This window comes from Colossoma macropomum, unplaced genomic scaffold, assembly GCF_904425465.1.
Source record: "Colossoma macropomum unplaced genomic scaffold, Colossoma_macropomum, whole genome shotgun sequence".
Classification (NCBI taxonomy): domain Eukaryota; kingdom Metazoa; phylum Chordata; class Actinopteri; order Characiformes; family Serrasalmidae; genus Colossoma; species Colossoma macropomum.
This window is the reverse complement of record NW_023494804.1, coordinates 28,660,189-28,684,244: the sequence shown is the minus strand read 5'-3', so window position 1 is coordinate 28,684,244 and position 24,056 is coordinate 28,660,189. Positions and strand designations below refer to the sequence as shown.

The 24,056-nt window shown below is 39.2% G+C and overlaps 1 protein-coding gene across 1 annotated transcript in view; it reads left to right on the top strand.

Moving 5' to 3' along the window:
- The first annotated feature begins 682 nt into the window (after nucleotides 1–682).
- pitpnab (phosphatidylinositol transfer protein, alpha b) overlaps nucleotides 683–24,056 on the top strand; it is a 31,773-nt gene continuing 8,399 nt past the window's right edge. The window contains exons 1-7 of the mRNA XM_036595674.1: nucleotides 683–831; nucleotides 8,478–8,508; nucleotides 20,254–20,399; nucleotides 21,489–21,580; nucleotides 21,872–21,879; nucleotides 23,271–23,345; nucleotides 23,463–23,546. Of these exons, the coding sequence (XP_036451567.1) occupies nucleotides 815–831; nucleotides 8,478–8,508; nucleotides 20,254–20,399; nucleotides 21,489–21,580; nucleotides 21,872–21,879; nucleotides 23,271–23,345; nucleotides 23,463–23,546 (453 nt within the window). The 5' untranslated portion in view covers nucleotides 683–814. The remainder of the gene's footprint in view (nucleotides 832–8,477; nucleotides 8,509–20,253; nucleotides 20,400–21,488; nucleotides 21,581–21,871; nucleotides 21,880–23,270; nucleotides 23,346–23,462; nucleotides 23,547–24,056) is intronic.

The window sequence follows — 24,056 nt, the reverse complement described above, 5'->3', positions numbered from 1 at the left end:
CCTGAGCCTTGCGGTCCGTGATCAGCTCTGCCGGAAACTGGTCAACCAACGAGAGGCCGGCGGTGATTGCGTCACCGGGGGGTGGGGGCACCCTGTTTCTGAAAATATCAGCTGTGACCACGATCAGAGTGGATTTCTCCTATTCCGACAGGCCCCGCCCTCTACGCTAGGATTGGCTAGTAGTTCCTCATCAAGAGTCGTTCACCAGTCAGCGTAGGGGGCGGGGTTTGTAGTAATACGCGCGGGGTGGGGAGAATAGCACATCAGCAGCCAATCCTATAAAGTGCACTGCGTAAGTCCGGAATCTGTGGCTTCTACATCGAAACAGTGCTCCAAATGTTTGATAGTGAGTCGTGCAGCTAATGCCTAAATATAAATGTGGCTTTCTTTTCCACACATGAAGCACTATTTGGGTGTAGAGACCATTATTTAATGACCTACATAGTGCACTACATAGGGAGGAGAGAGCAATTTGAGATTCAGCCCTAGTTTGACTAGCAGCCGATCCTAGCTCAGGGGGCGGAGTTTGTCAGAGTACGGGTGGAGAAAAATAATAAATAGCCTAACGTACAAGCGGTCCTCTCATTTGACGTCACTCAGCCTACGTCACGGCATCAGGGGTTGTGGCTCCGGTGACTGCCCCCCTCGGCCCTGCTCGAGAAGGGAACGAGTGGTGAAAAAAAAGGGAAACACACGGCGCCTAGAATGACATAGAAGCGGCTCAAGCACGAGAGACTGGAGAGACTGGAACTGAGAGAGAACTGCGCTCGCGAGGATCACGACCACCATCATCTGACCAACACAACAGCGGAAAATGCTCATTAAAGAATAGTAAGTGGGTCTGTTTTCCCTATTTTGTGCTGCGCTCCGGTGGGGCTTTGGCTGAGCGAGGCCATGGCGACGCCGTGAACTTGACTCGTATTTCTAACCTGCTGATGTGAGGTGACCCTTTTTTGCCTTCAGCTGTTTTAGCCAAGACGAGCTCCCCCTCAGGTTCCGTTCACAGACGCCGTGTTTCAGACCCTCTTTTGTAATCTTTCTCCTCTGTGTTAGTGCGTTAGAGGGGATGAGGGTTTGTTTTTGAGCTCTCCCGGGCTTAATCCGCTGCACTCGCCCACATCTGAGGCAGCATCTGAAGTGTGATTCGGCTCCGTCCTCTTTTCCAGCAGTGCTGCTGCTGCTGCGCGGCCGTGAAGGTGAACCCATCCCAGTTTACCCTCAACGACACGCTACCTTTCTAGATTCACGCCAATTTTTGTGATGTAGTGGTCGTTACGTTACATGTTGCAGCCCGAGCTGAGGGTTAGGCTCCAGTTGAGATTCTAAGTGTAATGTTTAAACGGTTTAGCCTAGAATGAAGCCAGTGTGGGCCACATCTGCCGGCGCTACCTAGCGACATGTCCTACAGTAGCACCTTTATGTAGGCAGCGCTCTACATTAAACTGTAGGTAACTGTAGGTTTTTATAGTCTGATTCAGCCTATAAGAAAATGGTAACAGCATTGTAAGAATAATTACAGTATGAATGCCTAAATAATCCAATCAGGGTAATATTAAGATGGGTCTGTACTGAATTAACATCAAATACACAATAAAACGTTTGAAACGCTAAGTTACTACGCTGTACTAATGATGTGCGCATGCCCAGTAGGACCGCTTGATGGGTAGGACAAATTGTTAGAACACCGGCATCTTAGCCAAAATGCCTTTAGTAGTGGAGGCGTTCCCTTATCAAGGTCATTTCTGAGGGAAAATCAAGTAATCTCTAATCAAACATCTCGCGTTTAGGTCTCGCGTTAGCTCGGTTCAGTTAAACTTCAGATATGATTTAAAAAATTGTAGAAGAAACACTAAAACCGAGACATCCTCAGTCTTATGTAATAGTGAGAGGCCTGGCGCCGGTACCTGCCAGCAACCAGCACTGGAGCCATTAGTGCTCCATTCCTTTGTGCTTTTTCTTCTGAAACACGCCGTTAAAGGCTATTTTTTGAGAATGCATTGCGTCTTGTCATCATTGGGGGGGTGGGCTATGACTCAGGAGAAGCACATTTAGCTGGGACCATCATTCAGCCCTCAAGCTGCACTCATCTTACTAACACAGCTATGCGTTATTTTTTCCCCCACCCGTATTCCGGCAAACCTCTGCCTCCTTCGCTAGGATTGGCTAGTAGCTCGCATTCATAAGCAGTTCGCCGAGGAGTGTGAACTACTAGCCAGTCCTAGTGCAAGAGCAGGGATACTGCTAACCAATCAGCGGAGTGAACAGGATTAGTCTACATACAATAGGCGGAGTTTTTGCGAGTGTGAACTACTAGCCAATCCTGGCGCACGAGGAGGGACATTACGAGCCAATCCAAACGCGAATAGGCAGGGTTTGCCCGAATACGGGTGGGAGAAGGAAAAAAAAAAACTAATGCTGTCGTGTTCCATCGTCAGAGGTTTTATTTCATTGTTTCCTTCAGCGAAGACTCAAAGGTCACGAGCCTGAGATGAAAGCCTCGTGCAGAGTGATGTGGACGGTTATTGATATTTTAATGATGATATGTTATCATAGTTTTGTCTCTACAGTTCGTGATTGCCACCAGTGCTCTTTCCCCACAGGCCTTCAGTGTGCGCTGTCCATGGTACCTGATTATGCACTGCTGGGAACAGGCTTTACAATGCTGTTCACGCAGAGCTCTCAAATCTCCAAATTATGCATGGAAGCCAAATGTCATAGCTTGACTCATGCCTCCTTACTAACTTATGTTAATTTGCTACAGTTCAAGGTCACTGAAGTTATGCTCAGTTGTTTAAAACACAGCGTCTGTATGTTTTTTGTTTTGTTATTTGTGCATGTGAAGTGTCTGTTTGTGTTGAGGTGAAACATTAATCTCTGACCTCTAGTGCTGGGTCACTGTGACCTGCTTCATCTCCAGAACTGAGACATGCACTTTGGTGGACAGCACTGTCACAGTGCAACAACAGTGATAAAAGTCAGCAATTACCTTAGTATTATAGCTACATTATTGTTGTTCTGCCATTATCTCAGCTCGAACAGTACTAATCTGCTAGTGTATTTATTGTATTTTAGAAGAGCAGATGATTAGGCAATGCTGGTTCCTGCACTAAAATGTCTGTATTTTATTAATTTTACTGCATTTGTAATCTAGAGAAAAACAAATACCAAGACTTTGTAGTAGTTGAGTTTGAGTCAAGACCGAATAACCAACACTGAGACAAGGCCGAGACCAGATTAAGTTTTTTCCGGTCTATGAAAAATAAACAGAAAAAAGAGAAAAAACTGACATGCATTTGTAGTTCATTGTATTTCCATTCTATGGTCATTGAATATTATATATATATATATATATATATATATATATATATATATATATATATACTTTGAGAAGATTTTGACAATGGCTCAGTGAAGTTTTGCCTGATCCATTCATACAGATTGCTTAGAAGCATGTACACACTAAACAAATCTGAGGTTTGTAATTTCCAGAGGTCCCACGTTCTGCTTAGACAGAGTTCCTGACTAGGTTTTATAACAGTGGTTAACAACTTTCTCTGTTAACCCAAGTTTAGATACTCAAGCTATAATCAATACTTGTGCACATACACAAGAAAGTGTCACATTTATAACACACAGCCAATCGGATGAAACATGAGGGGGAGTTGAACAGATTTTTCAGAGAAGAAGAAAGACATCTATGAAAATATGTAGAAAGTAAAGCATTTATTATAGAAATAGCAACGCGGACCCATCTGCAACCATGTTGGGGCTTACTGAAGTAATAATTGCTTTTTATTATTGGTATCTATGTTTCCTATACTAAAAAATGATTGACACCACATGTGTCACGAAAAGGACCAGAGGGCTCCACTTCTGTCAGAAGGCTGTCCTTGATTGATCAGAAGCTCGGCCCCCATTGGAGCTATTCATGATCTGAAATCCCGAACTTAACCTGCCCTGGAGAAGGTTAGGCTTGTAGCATAAGTTGCCATAGTGATGTAGCGATGTAGTAAGAAGTGATCCACCTTTGTGAGACAGAAAATCCAGAGTTTGATCAAATTAGGCTTAAAGTTAGCTGGCTAAGCAAGCTATCTATCCATCCATCCATCCATCAATGTGATGATAATTTTGCTGGTATGCTTTTCTGACTGTACAACATGGCTGTCGTCAATACTTAAGTCACATTGTGCAGCTGCTTGTTTCATTAGAAAGAGAGCATGATTAATTCTGTTTAATCGGATTTGCTGTGGCACAGTGTATGATACTCCTGAATAAAAGTAATTATCATATATGAATTGATAGTATATTTTAAAAGCATCACTACTGGCGCTTTTTTGTCTGTACCAACTTATCAAACCTCAGAAAAATGTAATATCATGAAATGTATTGTGTATTATCTATCTATCTATCTATCTATCTATCTATCTATCTATCTATCTATGTGGGCCTCTTATGTTTAGACAAAAAAATGGCAGATTGTAGCATAATACCCCCAACACTTCTTTAAACTTACGTTCAACACCTTTAAGTTCACACTAACTAAACATAATGCGTAGCTAAAAACTCATTTATAAATTGCGTCAGCCCTGTCAATGAAACAATAGGTAAATCCTGCTTTAAGCAGCCAAACATGCAATTCAGGGAGACATTATTAATGCAGGAGGAGACCTTGGTGTTATGGAAGCAGAGCAGAGCAGATAAGACACCGGATCTCCCGTAGTGACCGTTAGTCTGTATACAGGGCATACAGGCACTCTGACAGGCAAGGTGACTCTGCTGTTAGCCGCTTACAGGAAACAGCACATCACACCACCTGCAGTCTTTAGACTCCTGCAGACTAGCTCTTTCTCTGTATGAGTGCTGGGGGTCAGCTCGGCTTGACCAACCTAGTCACTACACCATGCCTCAGTAGGTCGGCCATGTATGCAGCGCAGCCACAAAAGGGATACAGTGCAGCGTTCGTGTTATAAGACGGAGCTGGAAGTCTAAAGTCACTGAAGCCGCTGGTGTCGTCTTACTCCTGAAGAGTATTGATGAAAAATGCAGGCAGCACAGAATGAGCTACAGCCAGCTGCCACTCAGAAACAGCACTAAGGCAGCAGTAGAGCTCGTTCAAAATTTTGAAACATCAACCTGGCCAGGGACAGCAGATTTAGCTACATCTGGCACATTTACATCATGAAATAATGATGCTGATTATTGTGTATTGTCCCAGTTAAATAAATAAAGTGACTTGAACTGAATCTCTAGAAAGGCTTCCATCCACAGCATTTTATGGAGAAATCATAGTTTTGCTTTGAAATGGTGGATGGGGTGTGTGAATTGTATTTTTATAGTCATCACAGTATAATTTTCTGCGATTAACACATCATTAAGGGCTTTAAGGACAGAGGTTAAAAGAAACCACAAAATATTCACATTTAAGAAGCAGAAATCAGAGAAATTTTACTTTTTTTTCGTTAAAAAGTCACTAAAACCGATAGTCGATGACCAACATAGTTAAGTGATTAATTTAATAGTTGACAACTAAATGATTAATTGTTGCAGCTCTAGTTCCAGTGAAGGGAAATCTTAATGCTTCAGCAGACCAAGCCATTTTGGACAATTGTATGCTTCTGATTTTGTGGGAACAGCTTGGGGAAGACCATTTACTGTTCCGGCATGACTGAGCCCCGTTGCACAAAGCAAGGTCCATAAAGGCATGGCTGGGTGAGTTTGGTGTGGAAGAATTTGCTGGTCCCGCACAGAGCCCTGACCTCAACCCCATCGAACATCTTTGGGATGAACTAGAACGGAGATTGCGAACCAGGCCCTTTCAGTTAACATCAGTGTCTGACCTCACAATTGCCCTTCTGGATGAATGGGCAAAACCTCCCACAGACACACTTCATAATCTTGTATACAGCTTCCCAGAAGAATGGAAGCTGTTATAGCTGCAAAGGGGGACCGACTCCATATTAATGCCTGTGGATTTAGAATGGGATGTCATAAAATCTCCTGTAGGTGTAATGTATAGGTGTCCCAATACTTTTGTCCATATAGTGTGTACATATATACATTTTGTGTAGAATTTCATTACTCTTATTGTATTTTTAGCACAATAGTACTTTTGTGACTCTATTCATAATTTATTGCATGTTATATAATTGCAGCATCTAACAACTTTATCAAACAGTTTTTTGAATGTAGTGTGATATTATGCAACCCTGGTTGACAGTATAGTCAGTAAAATAACTAATTATCAGTAACATTTTACAAATTTCTACATTTTTTTTTTTAATTTTCCATTTAGCAGATAAATTGCTGGGCATTTTCATAGTGTTTACAATGAGACAACAACTTAACTCCAGAATCTGCAGAGCCAGTTGCTCTCAGCAGTTGCTACCTGGAGTTTCAGCTGGCATTCTCTGCTGCATGTTTCATAATTTGATCAGCACAGCTCAGACTTTAGTTGTTTACTCAAGGTCATAAAGTCTCATTGGGATCTTGGCAGTGTTAGCAAACTAAAGTGACAACACTGGCTCTTCGTGTTACACATGAATGCATTTTATAATAATGCCACAATAGCAAAACACTAGGAACAGAAATGAAATGTAATTAGCATGTGATGTTACTGTAGCTCTCAGATCTCTTTAACCTTGCTATTTCCATCTAATTGAAAGGCTTCTGGTTTCACTAAGTATGAAGGCATCTCTGTCATCAAACATCCGGAAATGTAAATGCCTCTGACTTGGAGGTATTTAGGTTATTTAGTGATGTTAGACTAGGCTAGGTTATGGTAATGATGGTGAGGTTAGTGTAAAGTTATGGTAAGAATGTAATAATGGTGAGTGTAGTGTCATTTATGGTAATGATGGTAAGGGCAGTGCAGTTATAGAAACAATTGTATTGATTATGAGGGTCGTGTAGGTTATGATAATGATGGTAATGATTGTGAGGGCACTCTAGGTTACGATAATGAAAGTAATGATGAAAGGTTAGTGTAACTTATGGTAATGATGGTTACAATGGTGAAATTAATGTAGGTTATAGTAATGTTGGTGGGTAGTGTAGGTTATGGTAATGATGGAAGTGTTGTATAGGATATAATGATAATAGTAATGATGGAAGGTTTGTCTAAGTTATGGTAGTGATGGTAATGATGGTGAGGGTCATGTAGGTTATAGTAATGATGGTGATGTGAAGCTAGTGTAGATTATGGTAATGATGGCAAGGATGGTGTAGTTGTGGTAATGATGGTAATGATGGAAGGGCTGTATAGATTATGGTAGTGATAGTGAGTGTAGTGTAGGTTATAATAACAGTTATAATAATGATGGTAATGATGGAAGGGTAGTGTAGGTTATAATAATGATGGTAATGATGGAAAAGTAGTGTAGGTTTTGGTGATGGTACTGATGGAAGTGTAAAGTAAGCTATGGCAATGATAGGATAGTGCAAGTTATTATAATGATTATAATGATGGAACTGTCACATAGGTCATAGCAATGACAGTGAGGGTGATGTGGGCTATGGTAATGATGGTGAGGGTAGTATATGTTATGGTATAACAGTGAGGATAGTGTAAGTTATGGTAATCATAGTACTGAAGGAAGAGCTGTATACATTGTTATAATAATGGTGGAGTAGTGTAGGTTATGTTTATGGTGGTAATGATGGTGATGGTAGAGTAGGGTATAGTAATGATGGAAAGGTAGAGTAGGTTATGGTAATAATGGTGAGAATAGCGTAAGTTATGGTAATGATGGTAATGATGGTGAGAATAGCATAAGTTATGGTAATGATGATAATGATGAAAGTGTAGTTTAGCTCATGGTAATAATGGTGAGGAGAGTTTAGGTTATAGTAAAGATGGTGAGGAGAGTTTAGGTTATAGTAAAGATGGTGAGGATAGTGTAAGGTATGGTTATGATGGCAATTATGGAAGGGTAGAGTACGTTAGAGTAGGTTATGGTAATGAGGGTGAGGGTAGTGTAGGTTATGGTAATAGCGGAGGGGTAGTGTAGGTTATGGTCATGGTGGTAATGATGGTGAGGGTAGTGTAGGTTATGGTAATAGCGGAGGGGTAGTGTAGGTAATGGTCATGGTGGTAATGATGGTGAGGGTAGTGTTGGTTATGGTAATAGCGGAGGGGTAGTGTAGGTTATGATCATGGTGGTAATGATGGTGAGGGTTATCATAATGATGGTATGGGTAGCATAGGTAATGTTAATGAAGGTAATGTTTGTGAAGGTAGTGTAGGTGATGGAAGAACAATGTAGGTTATGGTAATGATGGCAAGGGTGATGATTATAGTAATGACGGTGAGAGTAGTGTGGGTTATGGCAATGATAGTGAAGTTAGAGTAGGTTATAATAACGATGGTCATGATAGGAGGTTAGTGTAGGTTACGGCAGTGAGAGTGGTGATAAATGTGAAGATGTGAAGACTCCTTTGTGCTTCTTTGTAATCTTCATTTCTTTCTCTTTTCATTTCAGTCGAGTGATCCTACCCATTTCTGTGGAGGAGGTAAGTGTTAAGTGAACACTGATTTTTCTCCCTGTGTGTGCATATGTGGTGTGAAGCTGAATTTTGTGCTGTGAATTCATTATGACTGCAAAAACATTATGCTTCTTCAGGATTTTTATTCGCTTGTATACAAAAGCCTGGCTTTGTGGTTTAGAATGACTGGCTGCCAGTGTGCTGTGAGTCAGGCTGTGTAGGGTAAGAATCCTCTCATGCTGTGTGTTCCCTGTATATGCTGTTAAAAAGAAGTAATGACTAACTCACTGCCTATCTATGTGCCTGCCAATGTCAAAAGCTGTCTCAGCAATTCTAGTCTTATAAGCAATTCTCTCTCTCTCTCTCTCTGTTTTATTATTTAATATTTCAACTTTGGCTCTGTAGTGCATACGTTTGGGAGAGATTTGAAGTCAAACACTCTTAGCCTTTCCCCTCACAATAAATATTGTATTCTCTATCTTTCTCTCTCTTTTACTCTATGCCTTTGTCATATTGCTCTCTGCTCTCTTTCTTTCTTTTGGCCCCTTGCTGCCTCTTTATCTCCCATGATTCTCTAGCGTGTCATTCAATTCAGTAGTTGCCTAGTGCTGAATAGCCAATGAGTTACCTGATATCACCTTATTCTGCCTCTCTCTCTCTCTCTCTCCCGCTCTGCAGAAGCACATACATTTGTCACGTTTCAGTCATTATGTATAAAGTTTCATATCGTTGTAACCAAACCTTGTATCTTCGAAATGGTAACTTGACAGGAGAAAGAAAAACGGGTTTCATATCAAAGTTAGATCAAGTTAATGGAACAGGATTTTGTAATTTCAGACCATGTCATCATGAAATTCCTCACACAATGTTAAGCACAGCAGCTTCAAGTAGTGTTAATGAGGTTTACAAGGTTTAGACCAATGATACATACTTACAGTCAAATGCAAGATTTTGAACACAGCTGGTTTTGTAGCTTGTGGCTTGTTTTTCTCTCCAGCTTAGTTGTAGTCAATTCCATTAGTTAGGAACCCCCCAATCACACAATACCACCAGCGCTGGGAGGGTGAAGGCTAGCACATCTGGCATCACGCTTGGTGATGGGGGGAGACAAGGGGCCATCCTCCCACCCAGAGAGGCCTCTTTGCAATTGTGCTTTCTTGAACTCCTGGTCATGGATGGTTGTAGCATAACCAGGGATCAAACCCATGATCTCCTGATGTTACTTAGATGGTTGCGCCACTCCAGAGCCCTGTTTTGTTGATTAAGTGAAAATAAGCACACATCCTCTACAGAGAACTTAAATATGGCATTTTTCTTCTGTAGTGCACTATTTCTGTTTATTGTAACATACTGGAAAAATTAAAACATAAAAATATAACTTTCTATATGTCTGTCATATTTTAGGTTTTTCCACCCCATTATGTTAAATATGTTAAATTCAGCAAATAAACATTAATTGTGTATTAAAATGTGCAGAAGTATGTTATCTGTAGAGGATGTGTGAACTTATTTTCACTTAGAAAATCAACAAAACATGTCATTTTGACATATTTGAGCCATCTCTATATATAAGTTGTAGTTTGTGTCTATTCCTGCAGGCTGTGTCCCCATTTCTGGTGTGTCTCGCCTGCATTCTCAGGGTGATGAGGTCAGGAGAGCAGCCCCCTCCTCAGAATGCATTAAGCAGCTTACCCCAGTGCTAATGCCTGGTCATGAGCAGAGGAGCATTGTGCTCTCAGTAAGTGGGCTAAGAGTTCTGTCAAGCAGTCTTTACAATGTCACTGTCATATCTAAACCTCATAACTTAAATTCTGTTTTTTTTGTTTGTTTCACACCTTTTGAAAACACCAGCTGCCCTTTACCTTGTGGGAACATCTCATGATGAATGGATCAATAGAAATGGTTCAAACGACTAAAAAATCTCATTACATTATTACACCATAAAATTAAGAATGTCTTTCCCTTCTTCTATAAAGTTACAATTACTGAGATTAAATTTGAGCCAAAAATCAAATTTTCCATGATCTCAAAGGTAGGCGGTCAGCCAAGATATGTTTAGTGTCTGAAGTTTGCACTGGAGCTACGAGGTTAATAACGAACAAATAATGGAAGCGTATAGTCACCAGCTTAGCTTTATACAACCCTTAACATCCTCAAACCGTGTGGAATTGTTAAGTAATCCTAAAAAGACTTGCTTATGTGGTTCCTGACTGTATGGCATACTGTTATCTATGCCAGCAGATTTCAGCCTTTAACAATCCATTTTCAATGGCATTTACTCATCGTCATGCTTCAGCTATGCCAAAATTAAAATGTATTTAAATGTATTTGAAACCCTGTTTGCAATCAGTCAAAAGCTGTGGGTGAGACATAGGGAGGGGCTTTTTCAAGCAGGGCATGTTTTAAGAGGAAGTGATGGAAAAAACATGACATTTTAACACTCGCCATCCAGGCTGAGAATAATTCTGTCCAAAGTCACTTTGTGTGGAAGTGATTCTTGACCAACTAGAAGAGCTCAATACTGTCACAAACACCAATGTTAGTGAAAATGTGTCTTCACACTGGCAACAAGGGAGTAGCCGGCTTCAGGCAGAGGCTTGCAGGACTGTAGGAGGACCTAGATGGCCAGTACTAGATATTCCTGTTAAGGAGATGCAGGGCCACTGTGAGTTAGCGCAGTGTTTCCCAGCCCTGGTCCTAGAGGAACACTGCCCTGCACATGTTTCACTGCTCCCAACACACCTGATTTAACTAATCAAGACTGAGTTTCCTGAAAGCATCTTAGCACAAAGATTATTCTTAAATGGAGGCACAGCATCACACTAAACATTCTGTCTACCAGTAATGCCAAGATAATGCCAATAAGATTATTTGGACAGCTCGTAAACAACTCCTCTGACAGTCCTGCGAGCCTCCGCCCAAAGCTGTTCACAGCATCACTAACACTGGTGCTTGTGCGGCCACAAGCTACCACAGTCAATCAAAAATACTTCCACATGAAACAACAGTAAATCACTTTGGACAGAATTTTCCTCGGCCTGGTTGGTGAGTGTTAAAATGTCACTAGCAGCGGTTGCTAACGCTCGAGTACCGCCAAAGTTTAGACTTTTGTCACTTCCTTTAAAAACACAGCCCACACTCAAAAGTCCCTTCCGTCGTCCAACCCCCAGCATTTGACTGACAGAGCACCTTATTGACAGTAAAAATGCTATTGTATACAAATACATTTTAAATTTATGTGAAATAGGTTTCACACACACCCACACACACACACATTCTCTAAACTGGAGCCTATCCCATCTGTCATTGGGCAAAAGGCAGGATACACCCTGAACAGGTCTAGGTTTCAAATACATTTTGGCATAGCTGAAGTGTGACAATGAGATAATGCAATTGCAAATGGGTGATTGTTATTCTGTTTTTAATTCATCAGAGTCAAGTTAAGGGACTGTTAAGGCAAGAAAAATGAAATTTCAGAAGCATTTTGCTTTTTCATATTACGTTTTTCCAGCCATTATATGCAGAAATGCAAATGCAAATACATGTTTTACATCTGAATTTGAATAATGTCTTAAATAATGTACACTCACATGGGAAACGCGATTGTAAATGAACAATTCATTTATCTTCTAAGCCGCTTATCCTCCGGGGTCGTGGGGGTGTGCTGGAGCCTAAGCCAGCAGTCATTGGGCAGAAGGCTGGACAGGGAGTCTGTCCTTCACAGGGCAGACACACAGACACCTAGGGGCAATTTAGTATCTCCAATTCGCCTGACTACATGTCTTTGAATTGTGGGAGGAAACCCACACAGACATGCAAACTTCACACAGAAAGGACCCTGGTTGCCCAGCTGGAGAATTGTACCCAGACCCTTCTTGCCACCCACAAATAACTGAGTGAGCATTTTCTAATTTGCTTTTGAATTTGAAAAATATTTGGAATATGCTGCCATACAGAAACACACAAAAGTACATCACACAACTAAAACTGTATCTTAAAACCTGACATTTTTCCATACTTTTGTCTATGTTTCTAGATTCAGTATGTCATACAGTCAAGTGACTGTAGATTGCAACCCCAGTGCGGTTTGAGGCAAGTGTGTGATGATTTAGGCATGTACAATACTTAATTAATGGCCAAAAGCTACTATTACTTCTTAGCTACATTAGCCTGATAGCTTCTGTGCAAAACTAAAGAAGCAAACTTCAGAATTGAACATGTCTTGGCTGATCCACTACACTTGGAGTAAAGGGAAAATAGTGTAAATCTATTGCTTTAAGTTCACTCCTTCAGCTGTCCTGCAGTTGATGTTAATGGAGCGCTTTCAGATGGATGCAAATGATACTGAACAGTAAATAAATTAAGCACTCTACGGTCATATGCAAACATACTATCAAATGACATGTTTAGTTGATTTTCTATTATTTCCTTCAAAGAATTACACATCCTCTACAGAGAACACACTTCTACACATTCAAAGTACTGTTTATTTGCTGAATTAAACATATTTTTCCAGTATGTGAAACTCTTTTGGTAAAATTGAAATGAGTAGAGTTACTGAGTCAAAAGGAAAAAACATGATAAAATATGGTGCGTGTGCGCTGCTGCAAGTCACTCTGAAAAGCCTTAAATACTAATTTAAAAGTCTGAGGCATTGGATTGGATTTTGCAGGAGTTTTTTGGACCAAGTCATAGATCATTACATATTAACATCACATGCACAAGCTCAAAAAGAAGGTCCGGCACAATGTTTAGGTCTCAAATGCAGAATTAACATTATACTGATGAAGATATGACGAAAATAACAGGTAATTCATGGAGTTCCTCAGAAAACATGTCCTTCAGCAAGTTTAGAGTGAGTTCTCTTTGAATATTCTTTCAGTGCTTCTTTCACAGCTGATATTACAGTGTTCTTCCACACGTTACATGCATTTCCAGCAAAGGGTTAGGGAGGGTCTCTGAATCCCCCAAACTTACAAAGTGTAGCTTTAAGTTCAGTCCTTGTGGGGATGTGTCAGCTCATTTTCACTTAGAAAAACAGCAAAACTTGTCATTTGATTAGGGGCGTCCAAACTTCTGCATATGACTGTAAGAATGATCAGGATTCAGATATCATTTTATTTTACTGAGCAATAAACAGTTAATCTAGTAGCATAGTCATCATTTTAAAAACTTTACTATTAGTTGTCAACATTTAAATCGACAGCACAAAAATATGTAAAGTTGCTCAAATGAACATTTTGCAGTGATGATCTTGCATCCCATCCTGACACAGTGAGATCAGCAGTGTTAAATTAACACCTCCAGTGTAGAGTGTTTGTAGTGTACTTTGAGCAGCAGATTAATTAAAGGTGTTAGCTGAAGTCTTTTCTGCGCAGCAGCAGGTCTTATTAGGTTGATCTCTTTTAGGCTAAAATGTCGGCTCTGGTCTGTTCATTTAGGTCGGACTAATGGCTAAAGAATGCTTTTTTTCCACCCCGAGGCAGACGTGGCTGTTTTACCTCCCTGTGCTACTTCCCTATTTCCACCCCACTTCCTCTTTTCCAGTCCAGAAAAGCTCTAAGTGCACCCTGGGTCATTCTCTCTGCCAGAGTTTTACACACACACACAAACACACAGGCACCCTGTGCTTAAAAAACGGAGCGTTTCCTGTCCATCAGTTGCTCTACTCGTCTGATGGACTGTATGCATGATATCCAGTGTATCAGTCTGCTGTTCCAACAGTGCTGATCTGCCTGTAAGCATGTCAGTCAGGCTGTCAGTCAGTGCTTTAGTGTACTCTAGTAGAAGAGAGTAACACTCAGTCACTTGCTATCGTTCACTCCGGTACATCTTGTACTGTGTCTTCAAATGTCAGTCAGTTCTAAGTGAATCTAATCTGTACAGGAATGCAGGAAGGTCTTTTAAGCTGGGGGTGCTGACATTTTAAACAGCATATCCATGGCGTACAGTGAAATTATATGCCTTTTTAGCAGAATGTTTTGTATAATTTGCAAAACAGAGCATGTCATAGCATTCTGTATTGTGAAGAGAGACGACTGACACATCAAACAGCTGATGCACATGCTGCTGACTTGTTCTGGGAGAATTTATGCAAATGAGCTGAGGCTTGGTATCCAGTTGTGTTACACCCATAGCCAAGCTACACACTGAGATTCAATCCTGAAATCTGGGAGTGCACCCCCCCCCTTCCCACCTAACTGAATTTATACTACATGCACCCATCATCCATGTAGAAACATTATGGGTGTAAAAAATGCATGAAACCAGATTCTGACTCTGAAATGTTAGAATTGATCATAATGGATTTTTAGAACTGATCATAACTGACATGAAAAGTGGTGCAGTTTGTTGTGCTCTGAGGTGAGGTGACATGGATGCTGCATTCATCTAAACCACCTATAATTTATCTTTATTTTTTCCATTCACTAACAATAGTGGTTCTATCAAAGGCCTACAGTTTGTGTGGCTTAAAAAAGACAAGGGTTCTGAATACTAAGTAAATAAACTAATACACTAACGAATGTTATTTTTACAGAAAAGCCCTGTTTTTTTAGTAATATTTGAAACGTATGCACTCATTTTTTTTAAATTTCTGGGCTGTGTTCAATTGTAAAAATACATTTAAATAGATCTGTGTGTTCAGTGTTTTAAAGTAACTCAAAATTGAATTGAAATTTGAGATTTTATAGTGCACTAAATTGTTTGCTAAGGAGTCAAAATCAAATTGAATCACTTTGAGGTCAGAGATTTGGTCAGTTTCTGACCAGAGGACCCCTGTTGGCCAAATGTTATATGAGAGCTGGACCATTCATTGGTGGACAAGCAAGTTGTTTCTAAATAAAATGTCATTGCATTCAGTGGAACACTTTGTACTTCACCTTTACTTCTTGTTAAACTTATACATTTCAGTGGCTGAGAGAACATGATGTTTTAACACAAATACAGATTGTATATAGCGCTTTTGACTTGGCAGTAGGTCATGGGGTTTTGTTTGGCCAGCTCCTTCAGATCATTTTAGTGTATCAGGTGTACTTACTATAGCATAAGCTTCCTTTCTATCAACAGCTAAAGTTTATCTTAAAAACCCAGCTCTGACAACAACAGTTGATACTGTCTTCCCTGTTTTGGTTGCCTTTTTTTGTTTTGTTTTTTTCCTGCCATTTTTTTAAAGCCTGATTTCTGTTTGCCAGCATCACAATTCTGATTAAAAACAAAAGTCTTGTTCTTCATACACATCTGGGCTTCATACAGTGACGGGGCTAAACCACTGAATGTTTACACAGCGGGGGTGGCACTAAAAAAGGCTCAGTCTTTGTGAGCCCCTGTCTTTTCTTAATCTTCCCTCTCCTTATGGCACCCGTGCACTGCCCAGACATCCTAAGCCATCTTTCTTCTTCTTCCTCCACCACTCAAATATTCCTCCCTTTTCCCCTCCCAGTCTCCTCTTACACTGAACTGCTGTTTTTTATTGTCAGCCCTGTTTTCATTGGCTCTTCATTTTCTCTCTCTCTCCCTCTACATCACTCTGCCTAGTGAGAGCCCAGTCTTTGAGGTATTTTTTAGAGATTCTGTGTGTGTGTGCGTGTGAAGCAGGTTAGATTCTTGTGAAGTGCTGCACAGTGACATGCAGTTCTAGAGGCCTGTGATTGGCTGGGAGACGTAAGCTCTGATTGGCTGAGGGAGGATGATGCGGCTGTGTGATGATGCCTGAGTTTGGACTAGTGATGTGTCTGGAAGCTTTGTAACGTCACACACTCACGTGCGCGCGCACACACACACACACACACACACCCCAAGAGTGTAATATTCATCTGTATGCATCAACGTTCTGTTAGTTTTGCTGTTTTTATTGTGTTCGTTTTTTTCAGAATAAAAAGATATAATTGTGCTCCTCATACGCTCACTCCTTCATCTAGTACCCTCTCTCTCTCTCTCTCTCTCTCTCTCTCTCTTTGTCTCTCTCTCTCTCTCTCTTTTTCCACTTTTTCATCTTCCTGTCATGGAATCCTTGACACAGCTCTAAAAATAAAGGGAGTAGAGGATGCTTCCTTTCCCTCTTTTCCTCTTTCTCTCCCTCTGCCTCTCCTTGGCCAGCGTTGTATGAATGATACTGCTAAAAATAGACAAGACTGCATTGCTTCCTGTGTCACGAGCACACATACATATGTAGGCACACACCACAGAAAATGCAGACTTGCACATGAGCTGCTCTCTATCTCTCTCTCTCTCTGTCTCTCTCTCTCTCTCTCTCTCTCTCACTCTCTCTCTTTCTCACTCACTAAATTTAGCTAAATCATGTGAATAACTGGTATCTACCTTACTTCAGTACAATTAAATCTGGGGATGTGAAAACATCCTAAATCAAGCCAGTACATCTTATACGTCTCATTATGAGAGTGTTAAAAGCTAAATTAGCTGCCAATGGAATTGCTAAATAAAATGTAAAGTAAAACACACTGAGAAATAGGTTGAATTCTCTTGAAGCATTCACAACATCATAATGAGAGAATATTAGATATACGGACAAGATTTTAAGATGTTTTCTCTTCACAAGACGGGTTTTTGCAGTTTTATTTACCTGCATCTGAAATCATTAAGCATTTTCCTTCCTACCATGACATATGCTGTCGGAGCTTTTTTATGGTTGAAAATGCTTTGATGGATTTGATGGAAGATTGAGGAAAAAACAAAAATTCTGTCTTTTAAACAGCAGTTCTCAAACCGGTCCTCAGGGACCCTCATACGGCCCATGTTTTTGCTCCAACCTCAGCACATAAGGATAGATCAAAAATGTGGACCATCTGGAGTCCCTGAGGACCAGTTTGAGAACGAGTGTTTTAAACGAAATGATATGATATGATGAGTCACGCTTAATATGACTAGACACAATGTAAAAAAAAAAGAAATTTTTATTTCAGTTTGGCTTTAAGTGGGCCCAAATCACTGACTGCATCAACCAAATACACATATTCATCACTTTAATATTGCAGTGCTCTGAATGTAAAATAGTAGATTGATCAACTTTATGCTGCCATTGTAGACTGCACTCAGAAAAATGAACCAACTCAAACTGAATATATGTCGACATTAATGTCAGTTGCATTTTATGTAAAGATATAATCATCCATATATGCTGACTCTGTTCTGTATAATATAATGGACGTGTTAATTTAATTAAGGTCATACACTGATTTCTTTTTATTAGTGTAAAAGCCTGAGTCACCCGGAGGAATACTTAGCATAATTCTGATGTAAATTTCATTTGAATGCTCTTGTTTACTGTCACGGTAGATCTGTGAGTCAGTGGAACATTTGATTGCAGATCTGTGTTGCTTAGTACTGGAATGTTCGTACAGCACAGCCTGTATCGGTGCAGTTGTTTCTTGTGACAGACATCAGTGAGGTTTTTCTCAGGGCTCAAGGCATAAGGTCGTGTCAGAGTGAAATCAGCTTAGTGTATCAAAGCCTTTTCCAGAGCCCCCTTTCATTGTACACAATTACCTTTCTGTTCCTTTTCATGCTCATTTTTGCACTTGTTTTGAAACAGATTGCTCCATGCAGTGCGTGTGTTCTTAGGATATTGTGCACAGTGGTAGATGCGATTAGGGAGTGAAAGAGGACATTGTTCTTTATTTACAGTGTGAAACATGAAACAAGTGAAAGCAAGAATGGAGAGAGGACCAGAGTGCTGTCATGAAATTGTTAGATTTAAATTAGGGCTGCACCATATGTACAAAATTCTATACTGCAACTATATTACTACATACTGCAATTATGATATAACTAACATTATGAAATCTGGTTGGCTGAGCTGCATTGGAAGCTGTTGTAAAATCCACCATATACCCACACTTATGACTGCCTTACAACAACTAACCTCTGTATAACTGAGCCACGGCACGAAAAAACACTTGTGCTGTTAATGGAATAATCTTTGACTCTCATGCTGCTCCTATGGACCACTGAGTAATGTTATATTGCTGAAGTAAGAACCCATTTTCTGTATAAACTGAGGGGCTGGCAACTTATGTTCTTAACTAGAACTAGGCTGGTCAGCTAGCTAACATGCTAAAAGATAGCTAACAGCCTTAACAACTCCATCATTAATACCACAGGCTTGGATTAAAGTACTTAGTTAACTATGAAACGGCAGTATAAACGTCTAAAAAAAATGTCACTTGAATGGATTACATGCTTCAAATGTCCGTGTTTCAGTCAGAAGTAGAGTCAAACCGAGGCTGAATCCCAAATGGTTCTGTACTCCGATAATAGTGTGCTAGATATGAAAGTTTAGAAAGTCAAGCCTCTACAGTCAAATAGTGTATCATTTGTTGAGTATGGATGTGGCTGAGTCCCAAATCACTATTTCTTAGCTATATTTGCTCTGTTGGGCTGCAGGATCCAGTATTTAAATTCCTACGTAGTGCACTATGTAGAGAGCAGGGAGCCGTTTGAGTTTCAGCCCCAGTACGAGAAGAGGGCGCCGCTGGATCAGTGCCAAATAAGGCTCATGGTGGTAGTTTGGTGACCAAAAAGTACTTATAAAGTGAAAGTTTTTGCATTAAACAGTGCTGTGTTATCATATGTTCATTGTTATACAAGAAAAAGTTTTAAAAATTCACGAAATTAAAACAATATACAGCGATGGACGTTCTCCTCATGCAGCGGCCCATGGTTCTTAGTAACAATACTATACTCTAAAGGAACTACATTTCTTGGCGGAGTAATTGTTTATGTTATTAATAATAATTATTATTATTTTCTGAACAGTTGTGTATTTTATCATATTTCAAGTTGGCCACCGTTATATGATATATGTTATATGATAACAATAAGCCACTTAGACACCCTTCCTGTGATAAAGTCGCAGTAACGCACAGTCTTTCGTGGCTTATTGCTTTAATATATGAGTTTCAGTCCAAATTGTTGTATATCTATTTGAAACACTTATGGAAATAGCAAGTTTTTGAAAAGAATAACAGTGGTTTAAATATTAATTATTAAATATTAAAACACATAGGTGAACCCTTGATGTGACATGGTGACAGATTGGCTTGCAACAACCATAATGATTTATGTTTGCTGGGTCAAAGCCTTGATTCATTAAAACACCTACAGAAACTCATCTGGAACAACCTAGGTTGGTCAGGATGCTCACAACATATAACAAAATATTTATTAATTGTTTAGAGGGTACATTTGGATTTTTAAGTCTGTCAAGATATCAATATCACCAATGCCAGTGCTGCTATAAACATTAACAAACTATATGTTGCGCAGCCCTGATTAAATTGTAGATTTGAATGTTTTCTTACTTGAGAATATTATTTGAATATACACCGACCGGCCACTTCATTAAGTACATGTCCTTGTATCTGCATTCTTTGTCCAATTTATCTGCTCCACTTACCCATATAGGAGCATTTTGTAGTTCTACAATTACAGACTGTAGTCCATCTGTTTCTCTGCTTACTTTGTTAGCCCCCTTTTACACATTAACATGCCACCATCATGTCAGTGTCAATGCAGTGATGAGAATGATCCATGACCCAAATAATTTAATAATAATACTTGCTCTGTGGTGGTCCTGTGAGGGTCCTGGACATTTAAAAACAGGGTAAAAGTGGGCTAACAAAGTATGCAGAGAAACAGATGGACTACAGTCTGTAATTGTAGAACTATAACATGCTCCTGTATGGTAACTGGGGAAGTGTTAAGTGTTTCATTCATATTGTAAACCACAGTCCTTGGTGTGTGTGTGTCGTACAGTACCAGGTCGGTCAGCTGTACTCAGTAGCAGAGGCCAGCAAGAATGAGACAGGAGGAGGAGAAGGAGTGGAGGTGCTGAAGAACGAACCGTACGAGAAAGATGGCGAGAAAGGCCAGTACACACACAAAATCTACCACCTGCAGAGGTGAGTTACCACAAACACACGCATACACACACAGGTGCCTGTTATACTTATGTCAGGATTCGGGGTCATACATGTATAGGTGTCCCATACGTGGTCGGCCTGACCAATGCCTAGATAACATCAGTAATTATTAGCCACCTGCGGTGTTATTGTTAAACAAAAACCACACATTATCTTAGGTAGCTCTGTAGTGCCACAGTATATTTTTAACACTCTTTCTGTTTCTGTTGTTTAACCCCTTAAATGGCCAGGGCCCACTGGTGTGCCCAACATTTTATTACATACTTCTATAACTCAAGAATAGCTCAGCCAGTTTGCATTGAAGTCCCTTTTGTAACTAAATAATAAGCCTTCGTAGATAAATGTTCAGGGGTTAAGATGTGTGATAATTGAGAACTGACAATCACATCTGTAGGTAAAGCACTGTTTAACTGAAACTAGTATTGCCAATATTATCAGTTATCAGTTATAAATCAGTTATAATCAGTTCTAAATTAGTATCAATATTGGCCAGAATGTCCATATCGGTGAGGCTCTAATATGCATTATACATGATTGGATACAAGAATACTTTGTTGATTTTCTAAGTGTTGATTTTCTTTACAAAGAACAAACTTAAATATGTCATTTTTCTGTACATTTGAGTGCATGATTTGCATATTGGAAAATAAATAAATAAATATGCCATGATTTGTGTACAAGCCAACAGTAATTGTGTACTAAAATGTGCACTTAAATGTGTACTAAAATGTGCAGAAATGTGTTCTCTGTAGAGCATGTGTGGAAACTTCTTTTCAATGACAACTTTTTCATACTTTTGAATATGTAATTAATTAAATATATATATATATATATATATATATATATATATATATATATATATATATACACATACATATATACATATATATGCATATATAATACTAGTTTCATATATATATATATATATATATATATATATATATATAAAACAATTAAACCTAACCTGAGCCCTTACCTCACACACACAGATGGACCAACTCTGACACATGCTCTGGCACACAAGGCTCTTTTTGACAATATATTTTGGGTCTTGTTTTTGTCTTTCAGTAAAGTTCCGTCTTTTGTGCGAATGCTGGCACCAGCATCAGCTCTTAACATCCACGAGAAAGCCTGGAATGCCTACCCATACTGCCGCACAGGTTAGACCAACAGGCACAGTTCTCCTCCTCCTCCTCTCTCTCTCTGTCTGATTGTTAAATAATTAACTGATTGAGCAGAGTGGGAGTGGAGTTACAGCACAGGGAGCTGAGATTACCCTGTTATGGTGTATCCACACACATACAAACACACAGGTGTCTAAATGCATGTTTACACTCACCACATTACTAAATGTTTGACATAAAAACCCCCCTGGATTACAATGTTAAAATTATGACATTTGTTGTTATGTCTTTCTTTTCTCTTCTATGCTGTTCCTTCTCTTCCTGCAGTCATCACAGTGAGTACATGACCTACTATGACAGTCAGTTGCCATAATGTTTTTAAGCTTATCCAATAAAAAAGTTAGATGTTTGTAGAAATTAGAGATTTGAGGTCAGTTTTACACACATCACTCAAAACATTCCCATCGCTCAGAGTAGTTATGTCATTATTAAACCTTTAAAGTAATTATAAATCAAACTTACACATGTGGCTACTAAAATATATTGTAGACTGCCTGCCCTACCTGCCTTAGAGTACCACTAACTCAAAGAATGCATGTCACGAATGGACATACAGCTACTTACTTAAAACAGTTAAGATGAATCTCTAAAAATATCTCTAAAATGACAGGAGAAGGAAAAAAATCTTTTCTTTTAATGTAAGTTAATATAAATAGAGTTTACCCCAGGTGGTTTTGGAGCATTTCTATTGGTCCATTCATCATTAAATTTTCACACAATGGTGAGAACAGCTGCTGTGTTCAAACAATGTAGAAAAAAAAATAGCAATAAATGGAGATGCCTGTTATTTTGTTGGTCAGTGACTTAATGTAGCTTAAACATTGTGCTCTTCTGCACACAGTCGGCTGATGATAGCACTACATGCAGTAGTCCATAAGCGTAATGGACTACTGTATTAATAACAATAATACATAATAAATATTAAATACCTGGAACATCTATCCAAACCTACTTTTAACATGAAGATGGCATATTATAACACAAAATCATTTTATTTAAAGATTATTGACAACAATAAAAAATAAGAGCCAATAATCTAGGAGGCCAGAGGAGATGTCTACTAATACAACGTCTACTAATATGATCTAAGACTGTCCAGACTGCTCTTATGTCACTCAAGTGTCAGTAAATCTACCATGAACAGTTATTTTTGCTTTAAGCTTTTGCATAAAGGACTTAATCAATACACTTACTGAACTCACTATAATATATATACAAACCTTGTATCTCCATTTTTGTCAGTTTTTGACATTATTTGAAAATGCCTGTTGCCCTTTACATTGTGTATAAATTGATAAATGGACCAAGAGAAATGACCCAAAATCTTTTGGAAAAAAGTCTGGTTCCATTGACTTTAAAAGTAAATTTTTTCTTCTTCTCCTGTAAACTTATCATTTTGGAGATATAAGGTTTTGTTTTGACAACACTGATTATTCACTATATATATATATATGTATATATATATATATAGTGAATATAGTCTTCTTCACTCAGTCTCATCAATAAATTTCAACATTGAGGTTACAGTGCAGTAAATGTCAGAGTGTGGGGTGGCAGCCAGCAGCTCTGAGACAAACACAAAGCAGCATAACTCATGAATCACTTTAGAAAAACGTAATTAATAGGTACTAATAACATTTTGCTGACTGATGCTCTAAATCTATAGAACGAGTACATGAAAGAGAATTTCCTCATCAAGATAGAGACATGGCATAAACCTGACATGGGCCATCTGGAGAACGTGAGTACTCCTCTTGTAACTTCCCCTATTTGGCTAAAAGGCTACTGCTGCTAAGAGCTCTTACTGTGGTTATTCTCTCTCAGAGGAAGTGAGTATGTGTTTGCTTGGTTCATGCAGGTTCATGGTCTGGATCCTGACACCTGGAAGAAGGTGGATGTGGTGTATATCGACATTGCTGACAGAAGTCAGGTAGAACCCAAGGTAAGGTAGTTGAGCAGGTTTTAGGACAGTGTGGTTGGGAGGATGGTAGAGGTCATACAAATATAGCTCCATTTATTAGACTACATAAAGCATCTATTATAGAGCGAGAGATGATATGTGCCCCCATTTGATGGTGACCTTTTAACCAAAACAGCAGGCTACTGCTCTGACCTATCAATATTAAAAATTTCCAGTTTGGGAAATTTGCCAAGATTGTTAGATTGTTTTACAAAAATGTAAACTTTCTAAAAGTGTCTGTAGTAAGTGAACACAAATGACTATGGACTAAATTTTCATATATTGGTTAAAACCTTAGCAAACAGGTCAATGGAGTGTATTGTAGTCTTGTTAGGGTATATGATTGGCTATCTGGACAATAGGTAAAAGTATAAACTTAAAGAATTCTTTGGTCTGCATATTGTTGCTGTCTAAAACAAACAAACAAAAGAAAACAAAGGCAAAATCGTTCTTTACGTTCTTTAATTCTGAAGGATTTCTATTAATCTTGAA